Source organism: Convolutriloba macropyga, chromosome 4 (genome assembly GCF_964194025.1).
Source record: "Convolutriloba macropyga chromosome 4, txConMacr16.3, whole genome shotgun sequence".
Classification (NCBI taxonomy): domain Eukaryota; kingdom Metazoa; phylum Xenacoelomorpha; order Acoela; family Convolutidae; genus Convolutriloba; species Convolutriloba macropyga.
Window position 1 is genome coordinate 51,179,610 of NC_134471.1, and position 21,291 is coordinate 51,200,900.

Sequence of the window (21,291 nt, forward strand, 5' to 3'; positions counted from 1 at the left end):
TAGCCTCCTATAATAGGGAGTTCAAAAATATGTTTTTAAAGCACATTGTACCCCTATTTATACCCCTCAGTATGACAGAAAACAGAAAACTTGAAAGTATTTCGTTTCTCCAGGTATTTTTGCTTCCTAGATCAAAAGTTTAGAATAAAGCACACAATTGTTGATTTTGTAATTTCCCATTTTAGGGAAGTTAAAAATGTAAGTTTACACATTGGATGCCTATTCATACCACTCAGGTTGACAGAAGACATAGAGTACTTGAAAGTAACTCGTTTCTCCAGGTATTTCTGCTTCCTGGAGCAAAAGTTTAAAGAGAAAAAGTGCAAATTTATTAATTTTAATAAATTTACCATAAAAGGGGAGCTTTTAAATATTCTTATACACATTAGGCGCTTATTTATACCCCCTCAGAATGAGAGAAAACATAGAAAATTTGAAAATATTTCAATTCTCCTAAACATAGCTGGCAAAATGCCAGAAAATAGCCGCAATAGCTTCGTAGCTAGATCTGCAGTCTCAAAAAAACAGTAAAAAAGGCAGACCAAAAAAATTCGTCTTTTCATTGAAGGCTGATATGTTACATTTTGATTAAAAATGTGTATAATTTTTTGCTGCCTCTATTAGCTGCTCTCAAATAACCTTCATTTAGAGTGACACACACCCATTTGACCTTATCTCTTTGAATTAAATCAAATAAAAGTCAATTTCAAAGTGAGGAAGTCATTTTTGAGTGTGAGGCAATTCAAGTGTGACCAAACATTTAATCACGCGAATGAACAAAAAAACTCTTTCCAATAAGAGCGAAAAATAACGTCACGCACGCACTTCAGTTGAAATTGCATGAATGAATGAATAAACAAAAAGCAGATTTGAAGTGGTTGTGACGTCTTATGGTCGTAACCAAAACCGCAACGACAAAAAAAACAAGAGAAGGCCAATAATAGCCATTATTTGCGGCTATTGAAAATTTAAAACTTTAGACACATTGGATGCCTATTCATATCCCTCAGGATGGCAGAATAGTATATTTGAAAGTCTTTCGCTTCTCCAGGTATTCTTGCTTCCTAGAGCAAAAGTTTAGAAAAAGAAAGTGCACAATTAATGATTTTATGTGACTTCCCATATTCGGGGAGTTCAAAAATGTATTTTTTACACATTGGATGCATATTTATACCCCTCAGGAGGACGCCTATTTATACCTCCTCAGGATGACAGAAAAACATAGAATACTTGAGAATATTTCAATTCTCCAGGTATTTTTGCTTCCTAGAAAAAAGGTCAGAAAGAAAGTGTAAATTTATTAATTTTATGTAATTTCCTATAATAGGGGAGTTCATAAATAATATTTTTAAACACATTGGATGCCTATTTATACCCCTCAGGATGACATAATACATAGAATACTTGAGATTATTCGGTTCTCTGGTTATTTTTGCTTCCTAGAGCAAAAGCTTAGAAAAAGAAAATGCAACTTCTCATGTTAGGGGAGTTCAAAAATGTATTTTTTTACACATTGGATGCCTATGTATACCCATCAGGAGGACGCGTAGTTATACCTCCTCAGGATGACAGAATACATAGAATACTTGAGAATATTTCAATTCTCCGGGTATTTTTGCTTCCTAGAAAAGGCCAGAGAAAGAAAGTGTAAATTTAATAATTTTATGTACTTTCCTATAATAGGGGAGTTCAAAATAAAATTTTTAAACACATTGGATGCCTACTTATACCACTCAGGATGACAGAATACATAGAATACTTGAGATTATTCGTTTCTCTGGATATTTTTGCTTCCTCGAGCAAAACCTTAGAAAAAGAAAGTGCAACTTCCCATGTTAGGGGAGTTCAAAAATATTGTTTTTTACACATTGGATGCCTATGTATACCCCTCAGGAGGACGCCTAGTTATACCTCCTCAGGATGACAGAATACATAGAATACTTGAGAATATTTCAATTCTCCGGGTATTTTTTCTTCCTAGGAAAAAAGGCCAAAGAAAGTGTAAATTTATTAATTTTATGTAATTTCCTCTAATAGGGGAGTTCAAAAATATTATTTTTATACACATTGGATGTCTATTTATACCCCCCAGGATGACAGAATACATGAGAGTATTCGTTTCTCTGAGCATTCTTCCTAGAGCAAAAGCTGAGAAAAAGCATGCAAAATTATTGATTTTATGTAGCCTCCTATAATGGGGAGTTCAAAAATATGTTTTTAAAGCACATTGTACCCCTATTTATACCCCTCAGTATGACAGTATACATAGAAAACTTTACAGTATTTCGTTTCTCCAGGTATTTTTGCTTCCTAGAGCAAAAATTTAGAAGAATAAAGTGCAAAATTGCGATTTTATGCAACCTGATAATTATGCGCGTTCAAAAATCTAATTTTTATGCTTCTAGATGTGAATTTGGTAACGAATTCTTAAATCTAAAGTTTTCTTGGCCACTCAATTAGGGTTGTCGGAACTCTTCATGTGCAGCGTATAATTATGTCCTTTCAGGTAAAAACCATAAATGGGCTCTCGAAGATGTTTTAGATTACGAATGTTGCGGGCAGGGAAGTATAGAAAATTAGACAAATGTTTAACTGGTTAAAAAAAGCATTTTTGCAATTTTTTTTGAAAAATTCAATTTTTCTGATGTTTTACGGTTATTTCACACTTTTTCAACATCTGCAGTATTTTTTGTCATAACTGGGAAATTCCAATCATTCCGGTGTTTTTTAAAGAGTTTCGCATCAATTTTTTGGTTTTTTTTGTGCATTATTATATTTTTCGTCGAAAATATCTACTTAAGCGTTTCTTATGAGCTGACGTCTATTTTTTCAGATTTTTTGACCATTTTTGGTTTTTGGCAGTTAATAGACCTTTTTTTCGCCGTTTAGGCTATTTTTTGACATCTCTGGGAATTTTCAGCAATTTCGGTCCATTTTTGGTGTTTTGGGACATTTTTACGCATTTTTACTTTTTTTTGTCCAAAAAATGGACGTTTTTTTGGGTTTTTCTGGCGACGTCCATTTTCGGACATTTCGTCTATTTTTTAATTTTTCGTCCATTTCCAGACTCATATTTACCCTAGAACGTCCATTTTTGGACATCCCAAAAATGGACCGGGGTAGGGCCCTAACCCTAAGCCTACCCCCTGTCCATTTTGATTCATGATCAGAAATTAATCCCCATTTTTCCCAATCTATTTTGGACGGTTTGGTTTTTTGCGATTTTGTCCAAATTTTACTACTAAACACTACTGAACTTAACAAATTGTATTTCGGAGCTCTACTCAAGCAATGGAGCTAAGCCATTCAAATTTTATTAGGTTTGTGTTACAAAAATTTTGTCAATTGTACTTTAGAAAAAAAATATTTTTGGGGCTATCGAAAATTTTTTTAGAGTTAAATTTTATTTAAAGATGACATCTGAGCGTTCTAAAACCTATTTTATCGTGTTCCCCTTGAAAAACTAAGTGGGATAAAGCAATAAAATTAAAAGTTGCTAAACACAGCTGAAATTTAAGAGGAAGCACTCTTGCAGTATATGAATTGAAACCAAAAACCAAGTACCTATACAGTCAAATCGAGGTTCACAAAAAATTGTTGCAGAGGGCTGAAATTTATAAATAAGTACCCTTGAATAAATAGGATCCTCGAAGTCTCAGCTCTCAACTCTTATTATAAGTGTCATTGTTTACACATTGGTTTTAGGGATCCATTTTTGGGCTCAAAATTCTTTTTCGGTCTTTGTCTAAAAGGTGACTGTTATCGGCAAAATATGACCTCAGTTGCAATTGGATACTGTTGTGTTTGAGCAGTGGTTTAATTTGGTATATGATTCATTACAAAAAACCCAGCAGTTGCAGATATTCGGTGTCAAAAAATTTGGGGTTAGTCGTCCATTTTCTGACAAAATGGGTCCTCAAAATTCTGCGGCACAAAACCGATGCCTATAGTCTTTTTCAAGATTTCTATTACCTTATTACGCTAAGTTTAGTTAATGAGCTAAGAAGAGAGCGAAACAAATTTTTATTCGATGAATAAAAACAAAGCCCGAAGAACCAGAACCGACTCGAAGTAGATGTTGTTCAATTTGACCCAAGCCAACTACTGATCAACCAAAATGAGACTACTCAATTACGTTTATTTTGAAACAAACATAAATTAAAAACATTAAGAACAGCAGAAAGTCGGTTTTTACTCGAATAACGAATACCAACTGAAAAGAAACCGCAAAACGGTACACAAAACCCGAGAAAAAAGTCATCGTTTAGAAAATTTCCCACAAAAAGCAAAGAGCTCCTTACCATCAATTACTCTGCGACAGCCCTCGAAAAGTTTTCTCCACCCGATCAGTGACCTACCCAAGGCCTGCCTGTCAGAGACATCTCAATGAACAGTTAAAAACAAAACAAATAATAGAAAAATTACTAATTTGTTTTTATTATACATAAACAACACTATTTCACATGGAATTGTTTTCTCTAAGCAGAAATAGTTGAATAAATATTAATTATTTAAATATCTGTCAATTAAGTAGCAAACGAAAAACTAAAATTCAGACGAAAAAGCATTCAACAGGGTGAAATGGCGAAATTAGCTCAAAACCCCATCCGAAAGTATACTTTTTGCATCGGATGATTAAATTTTCCTCAAGGCATAGTTTTATCAGTCAAAATAGATTCGAAAAACACTTTTGGCTGAAAAAGTAAGAGAAAACTTGAAAACTGTTTTGAAAAAGCCGCACATGAATAAAATTTGTTCACACTCAATTCTCGTTCTCTTATAAAACTGCATCAACAAAACCACACACACACACACACACACTCTCTCTCTCTCTCTCGCTCTGCTTTTGACTTCAGCTCAGCAGATTGACCTAAAAACTTGTTTTCACATGCAGCATTTGATTTTCATCCTGTGACAAGAAAAATCAGATTTAAAAAAACACACAATAACTCCTCTTCGAGTCGTCGTGAAAAGTTGGAGCGCAATAATCACCTGCTGAAAAACTGAGGGAGGCTAATAAACTGAGGGCGAATGCACTAGTAGAACTTGTTAAGAACCTGAGATCAAACTGGAATAAAAATACAGTGGTAACTACGTGCACCTTCCTTGACCTTAAAAAGGCCTTTGACACTGTTGACCACCAAATTCTACTTAAAAGATGTTCGAATTGCGGATAAAGGGGGCGTCCTAGAGTTACTAAAATCCTATCTCAGTATTAGACGGCAATTTACTCAAATTGGGGTAAAAAAAATCAACACCGAATATCAGATTTGACGTACCCCAGGGCTCGGTCTTGGGACCTTTGTTATTTGTTATCTATATAAATGATATTGATTTTGCTACAAAGCCACAGGCAGAATTTTGTTTGCAGACGATACTCTAATTTACACCAGAGGACTTACAAACAAAAGTGATGATCATCAAACAGCTCTAGAAAGATCTGCAATTTGGCTCAAAAAGAAACGCCTCACATTGGATGCTGATAAAACAAAAACAGTTAGGTGTTACAAAAAGCAAAATACCCATCAACCAAACACTCTAAAGATCGACAAAAAGGAAATACAATGTTGCAGTAAACAAGTATCTTGGCGTCCTACTTGACAAAGACCTTAGTTTCCAACAACATGCTCAGTCATTGGGAAAAAATTAACAACATTCTGTTCCTTATTCTACCGTTTGAGGAAATGTTTAAGCACAAGGCAGCTTAAAACAGTTTATAAAACATATGTGCAGCCAATTGCTGTATGAGTTCTAATATATGGATATGCAAAATACAAAATTCTGAAACTACTGAACAGGATGATAAACAGAATAGCTAGAATCTTGACATTCAAAATGAAATATGAATCTATAGCAACAACCAGGAGAAAACTACTCATTTACAATGTATCAGAGCTACACCTCTATGAAATTTTGAAAACAGCAACAAAAATAATCAGGTGCGAAAACTCAGTTTCATGTTTAGAAAAGCTAATTTCCGAAGATGAGTTTCTCAAAATTACGAATGGTCGAACGAGGTCAAGGAAACTTTGTCTACACAAAAACAATTGAGAAAATTTTTCTATAAGACCAAAATCAGGCAGATGGTAAACTGCTTACTAGTATATTTTCCAAACTTTGTAAATAGCATTCGTACGAAATCAAACTTTCAAGTTAAAGATTTCTGCCATAAATTCCTTGATCATATTACATCATGGACAATTGTGAGTTAATATCTAAATTTAACAATAACTATTTAGTTCGGCATTTGTTGACAGCGGTGATTTTTCTGCTTTTCTTGTCAGCAACTACCATAGTCATTTCTCTTCAGCTTGCGATACTTGAAAACAGGCCCCCATGGCCTAATAGTGATCTCCCAGGGTGATATTGATTTTATCTCGATGTAAAAATACATAATCAAGATGTTTTTTCTATTGACCTCAGTAAACAATTTATTATTATTATTAAACAAAAAAAAAAGCTTGAAGCCGCGCGAACAAAAAATTCGATTGCCTAGAGAAAATTTATCACACCTCAATTTCTGGCTCTCTCACAAACATCGGTATGAACAAAATAAGCAACCGCTTATTTCTCTTCGATTTTGCTTATGAGTCATACCAATGCAAAATCTTTGTTAGTTTAGGAGTCTTCACCAAAATTAACGATTAAAAGAAGACGCTTCTCCAATAACCCTCTTCGAGTCCTAAGACGTCGCACAATAGTTCAAATTCTTCGAATTGTAAAAAAAAATCTACAACAAATCAATAATGCCGCTCAAATCCAAATGCGGTCAAACCAAAACGAATGCTCAAATTTTAGGCCGACGGTACTCACATTTCGTCTTTATTCTGAACCGCATAGCCACTGAACGCGCTTCTTACAAAATAATCTGGTCCAAAGCACTCTTCGAGATCTGCAGGGAAAACCTTCTGCTCTTCTATTGAGTAGGCCATGCCCATATGAATAGGTTTGCTGTCTTCGCCGGAGTTCAGTTCATTACAACACAACAATTTCAGATCAAACTGAAACAAATTCATTATTCGCTATCTTCTTAATCGTCAGGTACAGGTTACGGGCCATGCGTTAATTGACATTTTGCTAAGGAACTAATATTTGGGAAACTTTAAGGTTTTCGATTCAGTGGGTCGTATAAGAAACCCAACCAGAAAGTCAATTCTGTAATCGACATTTTGCTGAAAAACTGATAATTAAAAAGCATCCAGCATTTTATAAAGAGTGCATCATGTAAAAGAAAACAATCAAACCAAAAATCATAACTTGAGATTGAACGTTGGATCATTTGTATCGAGTAATCATACAGACATTTCCCGAAATATAAAACACTCACCTCAACAGGGGAAAGCTTCATAATCATCAAGGATTGTGTAAAAATGTTTTTCGATATTTTCGTCTCTTTCGAGTTTTCATCCGAGTCAACGTAACCCCCAACAGCATACACTTTCACACCGGCTTCCAAGCTAAACAAAAGAATAATAAGTGATTCAGTTAAGAAATCATTTATGTCAACGAGTAAGACTATCTTCAAAGCGACTATCTTCCAACCCAAGCGTTTATAAATTATAAAGAAACATTTTTGGAACCGCAATACAAGATATCGCATTTTATAAAATTGAGAAAGTGAAATTGAAAAAAAACTATTTAACAGCCGCTCTAAATTGAAATTGCCCAGTTTGTACAAGAGTGAGAACTAGCTCAATTCTTGCTCAAATAATAAACGCATAAAAAGGGTCACGAATTTTTAAAAATACTGACTTGACTGATGTACTCTGCTCTCCATAATAACCCATTTAGAAACGACGATGAAAAAGGCAACTAGTTTCAGATGCACCGATAAACTTCATATTTTAACATAAACCGACTAACGTCAGACAAATCGCTCTCTAACAAGAGGCGGGGCAGTTTAATTCAAGGGCTGCAGCCTAGATAAATTTGTGTTTATGGGTGCAAAAGATCCGCCCAGGTTGGGATTCTAACCAGCGACCTCCGGCGTCCTCGACAAAGCATTCACCACTCGCCTATCAGGCCCTTGTAATTGCCTATACTTCAATTCCTTTTACTTTAGCAACAAACTTTTCATCGGAGTGAGAGCGATTGCGATCACTCAAATATGAAGAAGAGAAGCGTGAAAAAGTCATTTGAGAACTCCTAGAATAAAAGGGCGAAAATGATGAATTGTCGAGCAAAAATTTTGCATTGAAACAGCCGCAAGAATTCCAGAAGCAACCCAAAGCGTCGGATCTTCACAAGCAAAGCCATTATTACAGCCGAAACCATTATCTTTTGTTTTCCCTGCCTCACCAGATTCGATGAAAATATTTGGGGAATATTATAAGCTAACATAAAAATACTTAAAACGTCATTCAGAAAGCATAAAAAACTCAAAACCTAAATCTAAAGACAATCGAGAGTAACTTATTGTGAAATCTTGATAGGCTCAGAAAACCGATCGGGCTAAAATTATCGTAACATGAATCACGATATTTTTCTGGAAAAACTTACAGTTCCGCAATTAACTCTGCGACCAAAAAGACACAGTCGGAAAGAATAAGGCAGGTATCATTCTTAGAAACCAAATTGAATTCCTCAATAAAGAAAACAAAATTTTAGACGACTCACAAAAACACTACAATTTTCGCTTTGGCGTCACAGCATTTGAAAATTAAGACAAAAACAAGATATACTTCTCTCTTGTTGAATATATAACAGACTAAATGAATTCAGCCTGCTGAAAAAATTAAATTATCATGAAAAACAAGGAAACCGAATAAAATTCAAAAGCAAAATAATCGGTTTTCACCAAAACTTAGTCCCAAGAATATAATAATCAGAAAGTAATAATCAGTCAAAGCTATTAAACGAATTCCAGCTAATCCGCAGTGATGAATTATATTAAATCATAAAAAATACAAACCTAAAAAATGGAAATTAGTAAAAAAAAAAGGCTTAAATCATTAAAATTTTAAACAACTGATAAAGGTAGAGCGATGAAACTATAGGTTTTAGGATAATGCTAAAATGATACATGCTAGAATGTGGAGATCAGGACGCATTGTAAAAAAAAACAAAAAGGAATACTCCTTATTTGAAAGTTAAAACTGAAAATGAAGAAATTGAAGTAAAAAACATTTTGAATAGCATTCACTGCTTAGAAGAGCAACCAAGTCATCCTCCTGTATAGTTGAAAATGAAGTTAAAACAGAGTAAACCTTTTCTTCTAAATTTCTAAGACTCACCGTCACAAAAATAATTATTATTAATAAAACGAAATTGAAATCCCTGATTGTGCAAAAAGACTCTCTAGTAATTAAAACCAAAACACAAACCAAAAACAGAGAAATCTTACGTTATATAGAGGCATTCAATGCATGAATTATTAAAGGGAAGTTGGCATATGCCCTGATTTTTGAAAAAGTGTGCTTAAAGATCCAATAATGAAGAAACGAAAAAAAGCCAAAACATTAACCAATAAAACGAGAAATGTTCCCGTATTGAAATTGAAACGCATTATTAGGCTATCAAAAATACTGTGTCATTAATTTCAGAGGGTTACATGCAGCATCGAAAAAATTTTTCATAAAAACCAAATGACACGGAACAAAAAAGGCCAGTTGGACGCAAAAACCAAAAATTTCAACCCGCCAATTCTACTCATTTTCAATTTTACGTCAAAACGCCGTCTAAACGAATAGTTCTTTCAGCAAAAAAAAAACATTAAGAAAACCAATACTCCTCTTCACGTCGTAAAAATACACACTTTTACAATAATTGCTTCAAACTTCGTGCGAGAGCAATTAAACAAAGCGATCATCAAAAATCTGTCGCACACTTTTTGCTCAATTATTCGAAATTTTCAGAGAAAAATTACTTTGAATGCTTGCCGAGTATCTGAATCGCCTCATGGTTACGCCATGCAGCTTTGCTCGGACTGTCGAGGTGATAACAGCAAACACGATCAGCAGTTTCCAGCACAAAAACAATACAAGTAGTTGCCCAATCGGAACCAATAAACAAGGGAGAGTTTTCCGTCAGACTGGTTTTGCGGATGAGTCCAAATTCGTTTTGACACACATACAGACACGGAGATCCAAAAGTCAGCTTCCTTTTTGGAGAGCTAAAAAATTTTGCAACTCATAACATGAGCCTGTTTCAGTGTATGTTCAGAAAAGTTAGCATCTGATTTTAAAGACGGTCGAATTAATCTCTATACTTTTCATCTGAAAAAATTAGCACGTTTTGAAACATTAAAAAGCTCATACATCTAATAGTGAATAATTAATAGTATTAACTTATTACATTGGAACATCATCTTGGTTCCTCGGTCTATGCCCAACGAGGAATGAAAAATGTAAAAAATGTCAGCCATTAATCTGGTCGAGTTTTCGATAAAATGTTTCATTTTCATATCTGAAGTGAACATTTGAAAGGCACGCTGACAACATACATAATTTTGTGCATTAGAAGTACAATTATGCATATATCCATACAAAAAAAACAATCTTATAGTAGTTGTTCAAACACAGGCTAAATTATCGAGGGGATTTTTACCCCTTTGTTATTTTGGGTCATTACATCAGTTTTCCAGATGGATTACAATCTCCACGCAGACAGGTCTTTCCAGGCGCACAAGACTTGTTATAGCACTTTTCATTATAAAACACAGTAAATTTGGGTAGGTTTTCTTATCATATAATTGGCGCAATAACTCTCTTTTCGTACATTCGTCCAATAAGCATTCATTTTTTTTAAAAAAACGCAAGGCACCAGGCACCTAAAGACAGTAGTAGGGAGTACATGTAATTTGAGCACATTTATCTCAGTGTAAAGGGGCCGGTTCTGGGTCAAGTTTCTTTTTAATCCAAAGCCGCCCATCCTATTTCACATCTTTTAGAGGTGTTCGCATTCCATGTTGTTGGGTGTTTAACTACAACCCCAATCATTCTACCCATGTAATACGGAATAGGTAGTAAATGGAGTCGCATTAAAACTTCCAAGAGGCAAAACTTTAACAGCCAACGTTTTTCTGAACTATCGACAGACAATTTTCATACAACAGGGGGGGGGGGCAACTGATAGGTAAATCAGGTAGACAGTATCCAACATTTATAAAGATTAAGCTTTGGTTTAAGACTGTGCAGCACACTTTCTTTCAAGAAAATGACACACTAAATCCTTGCAAAGCTTTCAGTCTTGATGGGGTGTCCATGATGAGGTACTTGTTATGACTACTCTCAGATTTTCTTCAGAATGCAAAATTTTGGAATGCAAACTTCTAAACTTCAGACAGCAAATTTCCACACCAGACAACATATGGCACATATATTATGATGGCCACTTGTATACATTCGTCCAGGTTAAATTTAAATTTCATTTTATTAGAATTGCCTAACTCTCACTACCCCATCAACTTCATGATAAATTTGGCATCATCCGCAATCAGTAGTGGTGGGGCTCACAGCCAAATTTGAGGCAAATAATTGCGAAAAAAAAGAACAGCAAAGAAAAAATAGCTCGCTGGTTAATCTCACTCGAAGCATGAAAGCGGTACGAGTAACAAATCTCAATCTTGAGAAGTCGAGTCTAGCCCATTAGATAAGATTTGGGGATCTAGCAGTTTTCTCCGTGTTCCTGTTTGGAAGACATTCTCCCAAAGGCAACCTATGATCAACTTAATTGAGAAGTTTTCAAAATCAGGGCATACCGCACTCAAAGACTCTTAAAATATTTAAAACAGCGTTAAAACAAATTGCGCGGGTGGATCAAGCGCTGAAAAGCGGCGGACCATTTCTTCTAAAGTCGACACATAGAAACATGACACTTCATAGAAATTTTTTAGGGGACAATATTTGTAGGGGTCTAACAAGACGAAAGCGCTTTGTATGACGAAAGAGCACTGCATGGGCCTAACAAAGCAAAAAAAATTTCTCACTACATTCGATACAGACATCTTAACGGCTATTTACCACACTAACAGGGGGGGCAACTGATAAGTAAATCAGGTAGACCGTATCCAACATTTATAAAGATTAAGCTTTGGTTTAAGACTGTGCAGCACACTTTCTTTCAAGAAAATGACACACTAAATCCTTACAAGGCTTTCAGTCTTGATGGGGTGTCCATGATGAGGCACTTGTTATGACTACTCTCAGATTTTCTTCAGAATACAAAATTTTGGAATGCAAATTTCTAAACTTCAGACAGCAAATTTCCACACCAGACAACATATGGCACATATATTATGATGGCCACTTGTATACATTCGTCCAGGTTAAATTTAAATTTCATTTTATTAGAATTGCCTAACTCTCACTACCGCATCAACTTCATGATAAATTTGGCATCATCCGCAATCAGTAGTGGTGGGGCTCACAGCCAAATTTGAGGCAAATAATTGCAAAAAAAATAGAACAGCAAAGAAAAAAATAGCTCGCTGGTTAATCTCACTCGAAGCATGATACCGTTACGAGTAACAAATCTCAATCTTGAGAAGTCGAGTCTAAACCATTAGATAAGATTTGGGGATCTAGCAGTTTTCTCCGTATTCGTGTTTAGAAGACATTCTCCCAAAGGCAACCTATGATCAACTTAATTGAGAGGTTTTCAAAATCAGGGCATACCGCACTCAAAGACTCTTAAAATATTTAAAACAGCGTTAAAACAAATTGCGCGGGTGGATCAAGCGCTGAAAAGCGGCGGACCATTTCTTCTAAAATCGATACTCAGAAATATGACACTTCATAGAAATTTTTTAGGGGAGAATATTTGTAGGGGTCTAACAAGACGAAAGCGCTTTGTATGACAAAAGAGCACTGTAAGAGCACATGAGGCAACAGCATATTGCGTAAGAGGCCAGGACGGCGAGAGTGAGTTTTGGCACCCCCAAAGAGGGCTCAGAGAAGGGTGTTCGACATCTCCGGCCCTCTTCAATCTCTATCACCAGGTAGTGATGCGAAGAGCTTTAGAGGAACGTCTAAAAGCAGCGGAGCAAAGCGGAATGGAGGTGGGGATACCATGGAGATGGAAACCGGGGAGCAGATTCCCGAACAAGAGCGAGGAAAAGAACAGTGAAACCAGGAGAGAGCTTTTCCACTCAGTTCTTTTCGCGGACGACACAACAGTACTGGGGACGTCAGAGGAGATCCAGAGCGGAGTAGAAATTACGAAAAAGGTGATGAACTGGTTCGAGGAGAGAAGTAACGATGACAAGGAGGAGTACCTCAAATTCGGCGATGAAGAGTCAAAAGGAATCAGGATGTTAGGGTGCTGGGTCGGGAGGAACCACGACACTAAAAACAGGAAGAAGAGAGCAGGGGCCGCCTGGGCGAAGGTAAAAACCAGGCTGAGAAAAACCCTGGTGTCTAAACGGTTCCAGGCGAAGATCACGGAGGTATGCGTTGAAAGCTGTCTCCTGTTCGACTCGGCCACCCGGAGCTGGTCAGTGAGCGAGATCAACCAACTCCAAAAGTTCATGGACAAATGCTACAGACACATTTGGTCCAACAAACGCGGGCCACCCCTCAAAGAGATGCAGAAAGCGGGCATGAATATGCAGGATGTGAGAAACTCCCTGGATGTCAAGTCGATCAGATGGAAGATAGAGAAGCGGTCACTAGAGAGACTCGGTCACGTCATGAGGATGGAAGACCAAAGAACAACCAAAGCAGCGATCCTGGGCTGGTACGAAGAGTTGGAAAATCGGCCGAAAACGAAAGGTCATAAACAGAAAACAGTGCTGTATTGGAGGAAACTCGTACGGGAAGCTGGTATGGATTGGCTTAGCTGTGGAGAAATTGCTACGGATAGAATGACTTGGAAAGCGAAAGTGCGCAAGAGAATGGAACATCTGGAAAAATGGGAGAGATCAAAAGGACACAAATCAGAGGAAGAAGTGACCGAGAGGAACTGGGCACCAACGAGCGACCATGATCTGGAGTGCAAATCCTGTGGAAAAATATGCAAGTCGAGAGGTGGCCTTAGGATCCACGAGAAGAGGATGCATGAAACCGCAGAAACGACATTCAAGTGCGACAAATGTTCGAGGGTTTTTAAAAGCCTAAACACCCTAAAAAATCATATGAAGACCCACGGGGAGAAGATCACCCCAACAGTCTACCAACCAAAAACAGCAACGTGCGACCAGTGCGGCAAGTCTCTATCAGCTTCAAACATGGCAAGGCATAAGAACCGCCACTGCACGGAGAGGAGGTGTAGTCCATCACAGGACTGAGTACCAAGAAGAGGAAGAAGAGAGCACTGTATGTGCCTACCAAAGCGAAAAAATTGCTCACTACATTCGATACAGACATCTTAACGGTTATTTACCACACTAACAATAGGTGATGACCAAAAAAACCGGAGGCACAAAAAATGAGTTCAGAGTTGGGTGAAACAGAGCAGTAGTAAGTCAAAAAAGTTATCCAGAAGTAAAATTGACCTTTAACTTTTTAATTGGCACGATTTTCATCGGGTGGAATGAGTCACATTACAGGAGCCTCCAAGTGCACGAGCCCAATTGTTGTAGCTCCCAATGAAGTATTCGGTATACATCTTAGTAAGCGTCTGTTTGTTAAGTCTTCTAGAATTGTGTCACCGTACATTCTTAATGAGTTATGCTGCTCGCGTCCAGAAAACCTCATCTGTTTCCTGTAGCCGATGCTTTGGGACTGCAAATTCTAGATCTTAACGAATTCCATGTCAACAAATCTTAGGTAGCACGGCCTCGGTTATGTAATTGTCATTAATTACAGCCAAGAGTATTTCTTTGTTCGAGATCCAGAGGTTACTTTCTTCTGTGAGTTTTCTAGAGCTTTCACTTTTGTTTTGATGCTGTATTAGGCTTGTGAAGAATAGTCAGGACAGGTACTACGTTCTCCAGAAGTTTGCCTTTGATGCATAGGATCTTGGGTTAAACTTAGCTTAGGAACATGACATGTTGCATAGACTCAGTTTGTTAATACTGCAAAGTAATGTTTTTGATCCACCTAAGTCAGTGAGATCATTGTCATCTCCCTATTTTTAAATCTGCGTAGCCATAGTACAAGTCATCCTAATATACCAGAAACATGAGAGGTCTGAGGACAAGTCTTCTGTACTCCATTTGTATTCAGAACAAAACTGAATTTCGAACTTCTCACGTTTACTCTTCTACAAGGTAGCTTGACGGGAGTTTCAGTAGTTTGCCATGAATACCCAGATTCCTGTTTTGACAAATCCAAGTAGAGCACTTTTACGTTCTCCGTCTCCGCGATTTCTATCTTGTGATTTACTTCGTTCATTAGCTCATTATCCCACTTTTGAAACTTATACAAATCTTCTAACAAAATCTTTTCATTGTCCCGCATAAAGACAACAATTTTCTCATTTACAATAAGAACATTACTAACATTTTCCCTCTTCGTCAATTCACTGGTTATCTTGGCACGAAATGGGGTAAGGTCGTGATTACCAAATATATTAGTGTTTTTAAATTCCTCTTCTTCAACAACTGATATTTAGTATCACGTCTGACAAACTTGGCAAATATCGGCTCTGGGCCTTTACCTCCAACGTTAAGCGATGACATGTACTAACCTCACTTGAGGTGCTTACGACAAAGGCCTTCTCAGCTACACTCACCACCTTTACAAAGACATCCTCACCTGGCTCCTCATCCACGCCAAAGATACGCACATTTTCCCTGCGCCCGTACTACTCAAAGCTGTCAGCCTCTATGGCTGAACAGGTCCTCCACAGCAGATCAACGATTTTCCCCAGTTCCTGGACAACAAAGAAACCACATAGGAAAGGCCTTGTGAAGAAATTTTTGGGGATGAGTGTCGGCATCCAGATGTTTGTCCAGATGATGCAGCCCTTCCCATAACCCCTGGACCAGTACACTACAAGATTATTGCTGCCCTCCTCTTTCTTGCACGAATTGGTTGCAGAGTTATTTTAGTGTGACCCATCTCGTCTGATGTTTTAATCTCAGTTAATCTGAGGAGACGACAACCCACTTCTGCTCAGGTTTGACAGCATAGGTTTCTTTACAGAATCCAACACAAAGTAAAACTAAGAAATAAACGGGCATAGGCTTGCATAGGTTTCTTCACAGAATCCAACTTTTTGTCTTTTGCAAATTGGCCCAAAAAATGAAACAAGAGACAATTGTCATAGTTGCCGACAAAAACTCAAGGGAAAGTTCACCTTGTGTTTTACCTTCTGCAACAAAAGGCTGCACCTTACCATTGACTGCACAGGGTTCAGTGAAAAAACTGTGAAAACATTGATAGATTTGATCGAAGAAAATGTCACCGCAAACATACTACATGTCTGCAATCAATGCGTCAATGACAACCAAGCTGACAAGATTGGAAAAGCAGAAATGAAGGAAAAAGAAACCAGCAAGGAAATACAAAACATTAGTGAAAAACTTGATAAGTTCACCTCCCAGCTCTCAAAATCGTTTAAGGCAATTGAGGAAATGCAACAAGAAGTCAATAAGCTGAAAGAACCAAAGACTTATGCAGCGGCCACCGGCCAGAACAATCCGGGAAAACGTATCGTTACATCTGAAAAGAAAGGTCTGGGCATACGTATTAAGAGTGTCCCAGAACCGCAGCGGACCAAATTTCGCAGAATAGGAAAGCTGTTCAATCAATCCTTTTTCATTTGCAGGTGAAGGGAAGGATTACAAAGCTCCTGAGAGTGGGGCATAGAAAAGAAACAGCGGCAGGAAACAGTGCCAACCCAAAAGAAAGCCAAGTAAATTCAACCCCGGAAAGTACGCCTGCAAGAACCATCATAATGACGTGGATAATGAGCTAGACAAATCTGAAATCTTGAAATCAGCCTACAAACTTCTCAACTACACGGAGGTTTTAAAAAATCCGATTTATATCGACACTGAATTGTCAGGAGAAGATCTCATAAAAGAACGCGAAGTGCTCAAGCTCAGAAGAGAACTCATCGCCCAAGGGCGAGAAAGAAAGCAACTACGAGTGCGAAACCTCTCTCCAGGAGAGGGTAGAAAACGAATGGCGCATCTATCAAACAGATGCCTGACTAGAGTCAGCTTCTGAGAACCATGATGAAAGTTTAATTTCTCCACTTTTGTTTAATGTTCGAAGTGTTCTCGATATTGAAAGACGAATGGCTTTCTGAAACGTTCTCATTTCTTCTAGCTATGATATTCTATGTCTTAAGAAACGTGGCTCACCTCGCATGTTCCTGATGAAGCTCTTTTCCTGAAAAAAAAAATGAATTGCACAGGGCTGATCGCCACAGCGTGGCCAAAACAAAGCATGGGGGAGTTCTCATCGCTGTAAAGCATGAGCTCAACCACTCTCGTTGTAAAATTAACGTCGCTCACGATGACTTTATTTGCGTGACTATTGACTTAGCGGGAATTGTTTTGCAAATCTGTTGTATCTAGAACCCTCCCACCGTCAGTCCATACCGCTGTGAAGTTGATGACCTCTTCGTTTTAATAAGTGAGTTAACGGTAAAAGAAAAAAACAATTGGCGCACAAGGAACCATCATAGCTGTTGATTTGAACCTTTCGGGTTGCGACTGGGCTAACGAAACTAGAACCAACACTTACGAACAACCTTTGCTAGACAAACTATCAGAAAATTGTTTTGTTAACTTTCTCCACCCACTGGACAGTAAGTTAGACGTGATCTTGACCAACCATCCAGAAGTTTTTCTCAAGAGCTACGTCGACCGAAGGCTAATCAAGGCATATCAAATCAGTCATAAAAACTGCTCAGACTATTCTGCATTTGGGGCAAATTTAGAGGCCCATAAACAACCGCAAAAAGATCTTTCAGGAATGTTAATAGCTTTCAACATAGTTGACTGGGTTAAATTCAACGAGGGTATTTTGTCTACGCCTTTTTCACCGTACTGTTACCGCAATGTAAGCTGTCTCCTGTATCAATGGTATGACTGGATAAAAGAAACAATTGAGAGACTGGTTCCACGTGTGACAAAACACAGAGCTTCTCTCAAACCTTGTATCTCAAAGGAGACATCCCATAAAATAAAGAAGCTCGAATTCAGTGAAAAGAAAAATTGTAAAAAATCTGAGCCAACTCCTCGAAATCAAAAAGTTTGAAAAAGAAATTAAAATGTCAGCAGATAATGACTGTAAAATCTTTGAAGCAAAGATTTCCCAGACCAGGTGCTTCAGTCACATACAAAAGTATTTGGCAAGTATCAGAAAAAACCTCTTATCCCGACTCGAGTAGTAAGCGGAGACCAATCGGCTGAGACAGACCAGGGTAGGTCTGAGCTTTAAAATAATTACTTTGTGAGTATGTTTAATGAAGACCATTCCACGACCGAAACCTGCTTCCCGAAGAGTGAACTAAACACTCTAAAAAATCGAAGACCTCAATGAAATTGTTTTGAGCAGTCTAAAAGAAAACAAAGCCAGAGGCCATGACGCAATTGGGAACTTGATTCTGAAAAACTGCGCCAAATCTCTATCAAGCTCTTTGAGGCATCTATCCAGATGAATGGAAGATTAGCAAGGTGACCCCTGTCTTCAAAGATGGTAATAAAACTGACGTATCATGTTAGCTTCCCATCAGCCTACTGTGTTCTATCTCAAAAGTCTTTGAAAAACTAATCTTTGATTCACTATCTCTTTGTAAAAGATAATCTCCACTCCAGTCAATTTGGGTTCAGAAAACATTGATTTAAAGTACTTCAACTTTTGATTTTCCTTGATAAAATTTCCAAAACGATGGATTCAGAAACTGAAAAACATTTGGCAGTCCTATATCTTGATTTCTCAAAGGCCTTCGATAAAATCTGTCATGAAAGACTCCACGAAAAACTTGCTCGTCTTGATGTTGGAGGAAACTTTCTTAAGCTACTTCACTCCTATCTCACAGGCAACAATTCGTACAGATTAACACAGCTAGGTCATCCCTAAAAGCAGTTTCTAGTGGTGTACCGCAAGATTCAGTGTTGGGAACACTTCTGTTTCTGATTTTTATCAACGACTTGCCGAATTGTGTCACACATCCGTGTTACGGCTCTGCAGATGACTTTAAGTTGGTAATTACAAACCAACACGACCGTGAGAAAAATCGAGACGGACTACATAACTGGTGCTTGCAAAACAGAATGATACTGAACGCAAAGAAGAGCTCATTGCTGTTACTCAAAGGGGACCTGAAAACTGATATATTCGGAGTTGAACTACCAACCGTAAAAGAGCAGAAAGATCTTGGTGTGTTAGTGGGCAGTGACTTAACATGGTCGAGCAACGTTGACTTAAGAACCAGCAAGGCCCTGAGAGCATTGTATCAAATTAAAAGAAATGTGGGCAAAAACGTCACGCTGCAAGCTAAGTTGAAAGCTTACACCGGATACGTCGTCCCGATTCTAGTATATAGTTCTCAGGTCTCTCATTTGACCACTACGTGCCTCCGAAAAGTGGAAAAAATTCAAAGACTAGCCACAAAGTGGTTCTTCGGAGTAAATGTTGACTATAAAACACGACTAATCAAATGTGGTCTACTACCCTTATCAATGTACATTGAACTTCATGATGTTTTGTTTATGCGTGATCTGTTAAGAAACAAGTATGACTACACTACCACTGACGAAATGAATCTCAAAGAGAGTAAAAAGAACAAGACAAGATGCACGAAATGAACTCGAAATCCCTAAAGTGAACAGAAACAAGTGTAGTGAAAATTTCTTCCATCGAACTGCCAAGTTGGTCAACATCTTCTCGAGAAAATTGGGATCTTTGGAGGATCTAAACAAGCCAAAATTGAGTTATTTGTACCAAAAATTCTTCCTGGAACAGTACAACGAGTTGAGTACATGCAGCTGGATGATTCTGTGCAGCTGTGGTAGCTGCAACCCTCATTCAAAACTCTGAAACTTTTATATTTTTCTTTCAAGGCAACGAACTGATGAACTGAAGGGTGAAAACCCTTGGCTGTGCCCTAAAGTCTCGACTACACTACTTGGGCATAATCCAGAAGTCTCAACCGCTACTACTACTACTACTTATTAAACAGCCGAAGCTATTTAATAAGTTAATCACTTATTATTTATTAATAAGCTTATTATTAATTGATTAATTAATTAATTATTATTTAATTATCACTTATTATTAGTGAGCGTGTGCTGGCTCGAGTTTATTTCAAGTTGATCAGCAACACAAGGTCCTTGGCAGCAGAAGAATCAGGTAGAAGACTCTCCGCGAGCCTTAGACACGGGTTTGTTCCTCAAAATTCAAGATTGGCACATTTGTCAATAGCTATACACATTTTGTTCTCTCTCGTCCTGTGCTACAAGATCTTCCTACCGTTCCTCGTGAAAAGTAGTAGAGAAATATTAGAAAAACTTTTCGAATACCTAGAACTAACTTTAACTCAGTGGCAAGTCAACTCTTCTACTCACCTAGCAAAAGCTGATGTCGAGTATGATAGACTTTCACAACAGGCCACAATACTTTCGACGTCTAAGACATCAGTTGGGGCGTTTATTAAAACCATTTGTAGTAATTACATCTAGATATTTTGCATAAGCTGTAAGCGCAGTTTATCACGTGTCACGGTGTATGAAAATTTCAAATACCGTTGGATATGATTGTCGCCAGCATGCACCGAAAACTTATTGATAGAAACCCGAATGAATCTGAAAGTAGTCATAAATGAGAAACTCAAAACATTACTGACCAATTGGAAAGAAAATAGTAAAGAATTTAATCAATAATTGGCTCTTTCGCATTACACCCCCCCCCCAAGCTTAGTGGTCCGATAAACTATAGACCCACCAATCATGGTAAACATACCATAATAATTTCTAGGCTCCGGGAGCCGCGTCAAAGGGTCGAATTAATACTGTAATAAAACTTTTATTCGACTTTTAGGGTGAAGCTTTTATTCAACGTTAGTCTGAAATCCTGAGCTCCAGTCAGTTTGAGCCTCGTAATGGAGAAAGTGATGATCTAACAATATACATCAATATACCGGTTGAGGAGGCAATTGAAATTGCGCTTAAAGAACTGTACTCCAGTGACGAGGTACCTGAGATTCCGAGGTCAGCTATGAAGAGCCTTTTGAGACTAGCCGTAACGAATGTTCACTTCAAGTGTAATAAAATGTGGTACACTCAATCGGACGGTTGAGCAATGGGTGCTTCGCTGGGGGTAATTTTGCAAACTTGTGGATAAAATCCTTTGATAAATCTTTGCAGAAACCAAAAAAGGGAAGGGAGGTCAAAACTCCTGACACAAAGGTGATATGCATTGACTGTAACCGACGCGTTACTTTTCGAGGGAAAGG

The 21,291-nt window shown here is 37.7% G+C and overlaps 2 protein-coding genes across 5 annotated transcripts in view; both read right to left on the bottom strand.

Annotated features, from left to right (window-relative positions):
* The window catches only part of LOC142337737 (N-acetylglucosamine-1-phosphotransferase subunit gamma-like), an 88,796-nt gene extending 68,763 nt beyond the window's left edge, over positions 1 to 20,033 (bottom strand). For all 3 annotated transcript variants that reach the window (XM_075387211.1, XM_075387213.1, XM_075387212.1), the window contains exon 1: positions 20,026 to 20,033. The gene's annotated coding sequence lies outside the window, so the exon portion shown is untranslated. The remainder of the gene's footprint in view (positions 1 to 20,025) is intronic.
* Positions 1 to 20,713, bottom strand: part of LOC142337735 (protein N-terminal asparagine amidohydrolase-like) — a 72,288-nt gene extending 51,575 nt beyond the window's left edge. Inside the window, exons 1-4 of one of the 2 annotated variants that reach the window (XM_075387210.1) lie at positions 20,405 to 20,713; positions 9,866 to 10,111; positions 7,328 to 7,457; positions 6,814 to 7,001 (exon numbers count right to left, since the gene is read on the bottom strand). In XM_075387210.1, the coding sequence (XP_075243325.1) occupies positions 6,814 to 7,001; positions 7,328 to 7,457; positions 9,866 to 10,111; positions 20,405 to 20,499 (659 nt within the window). In that variant the 5' untranslated portion in view covers positions 20,500 to 20,713. Of the gene's footprint in view, positions 1 to 6,813; positions 7,002 to 7,327; positions 7,458 to 9,865; positions 10,112 to 10,286; positions 11,023 to 20,404 lie in introns of those variants that run through there. The other variant, XM_075387209.1, reaches the window with a different exon arrangement.
* Between the last annotated feature and the right edge of the window lie 578 nt (positions 20,714 to 21,291).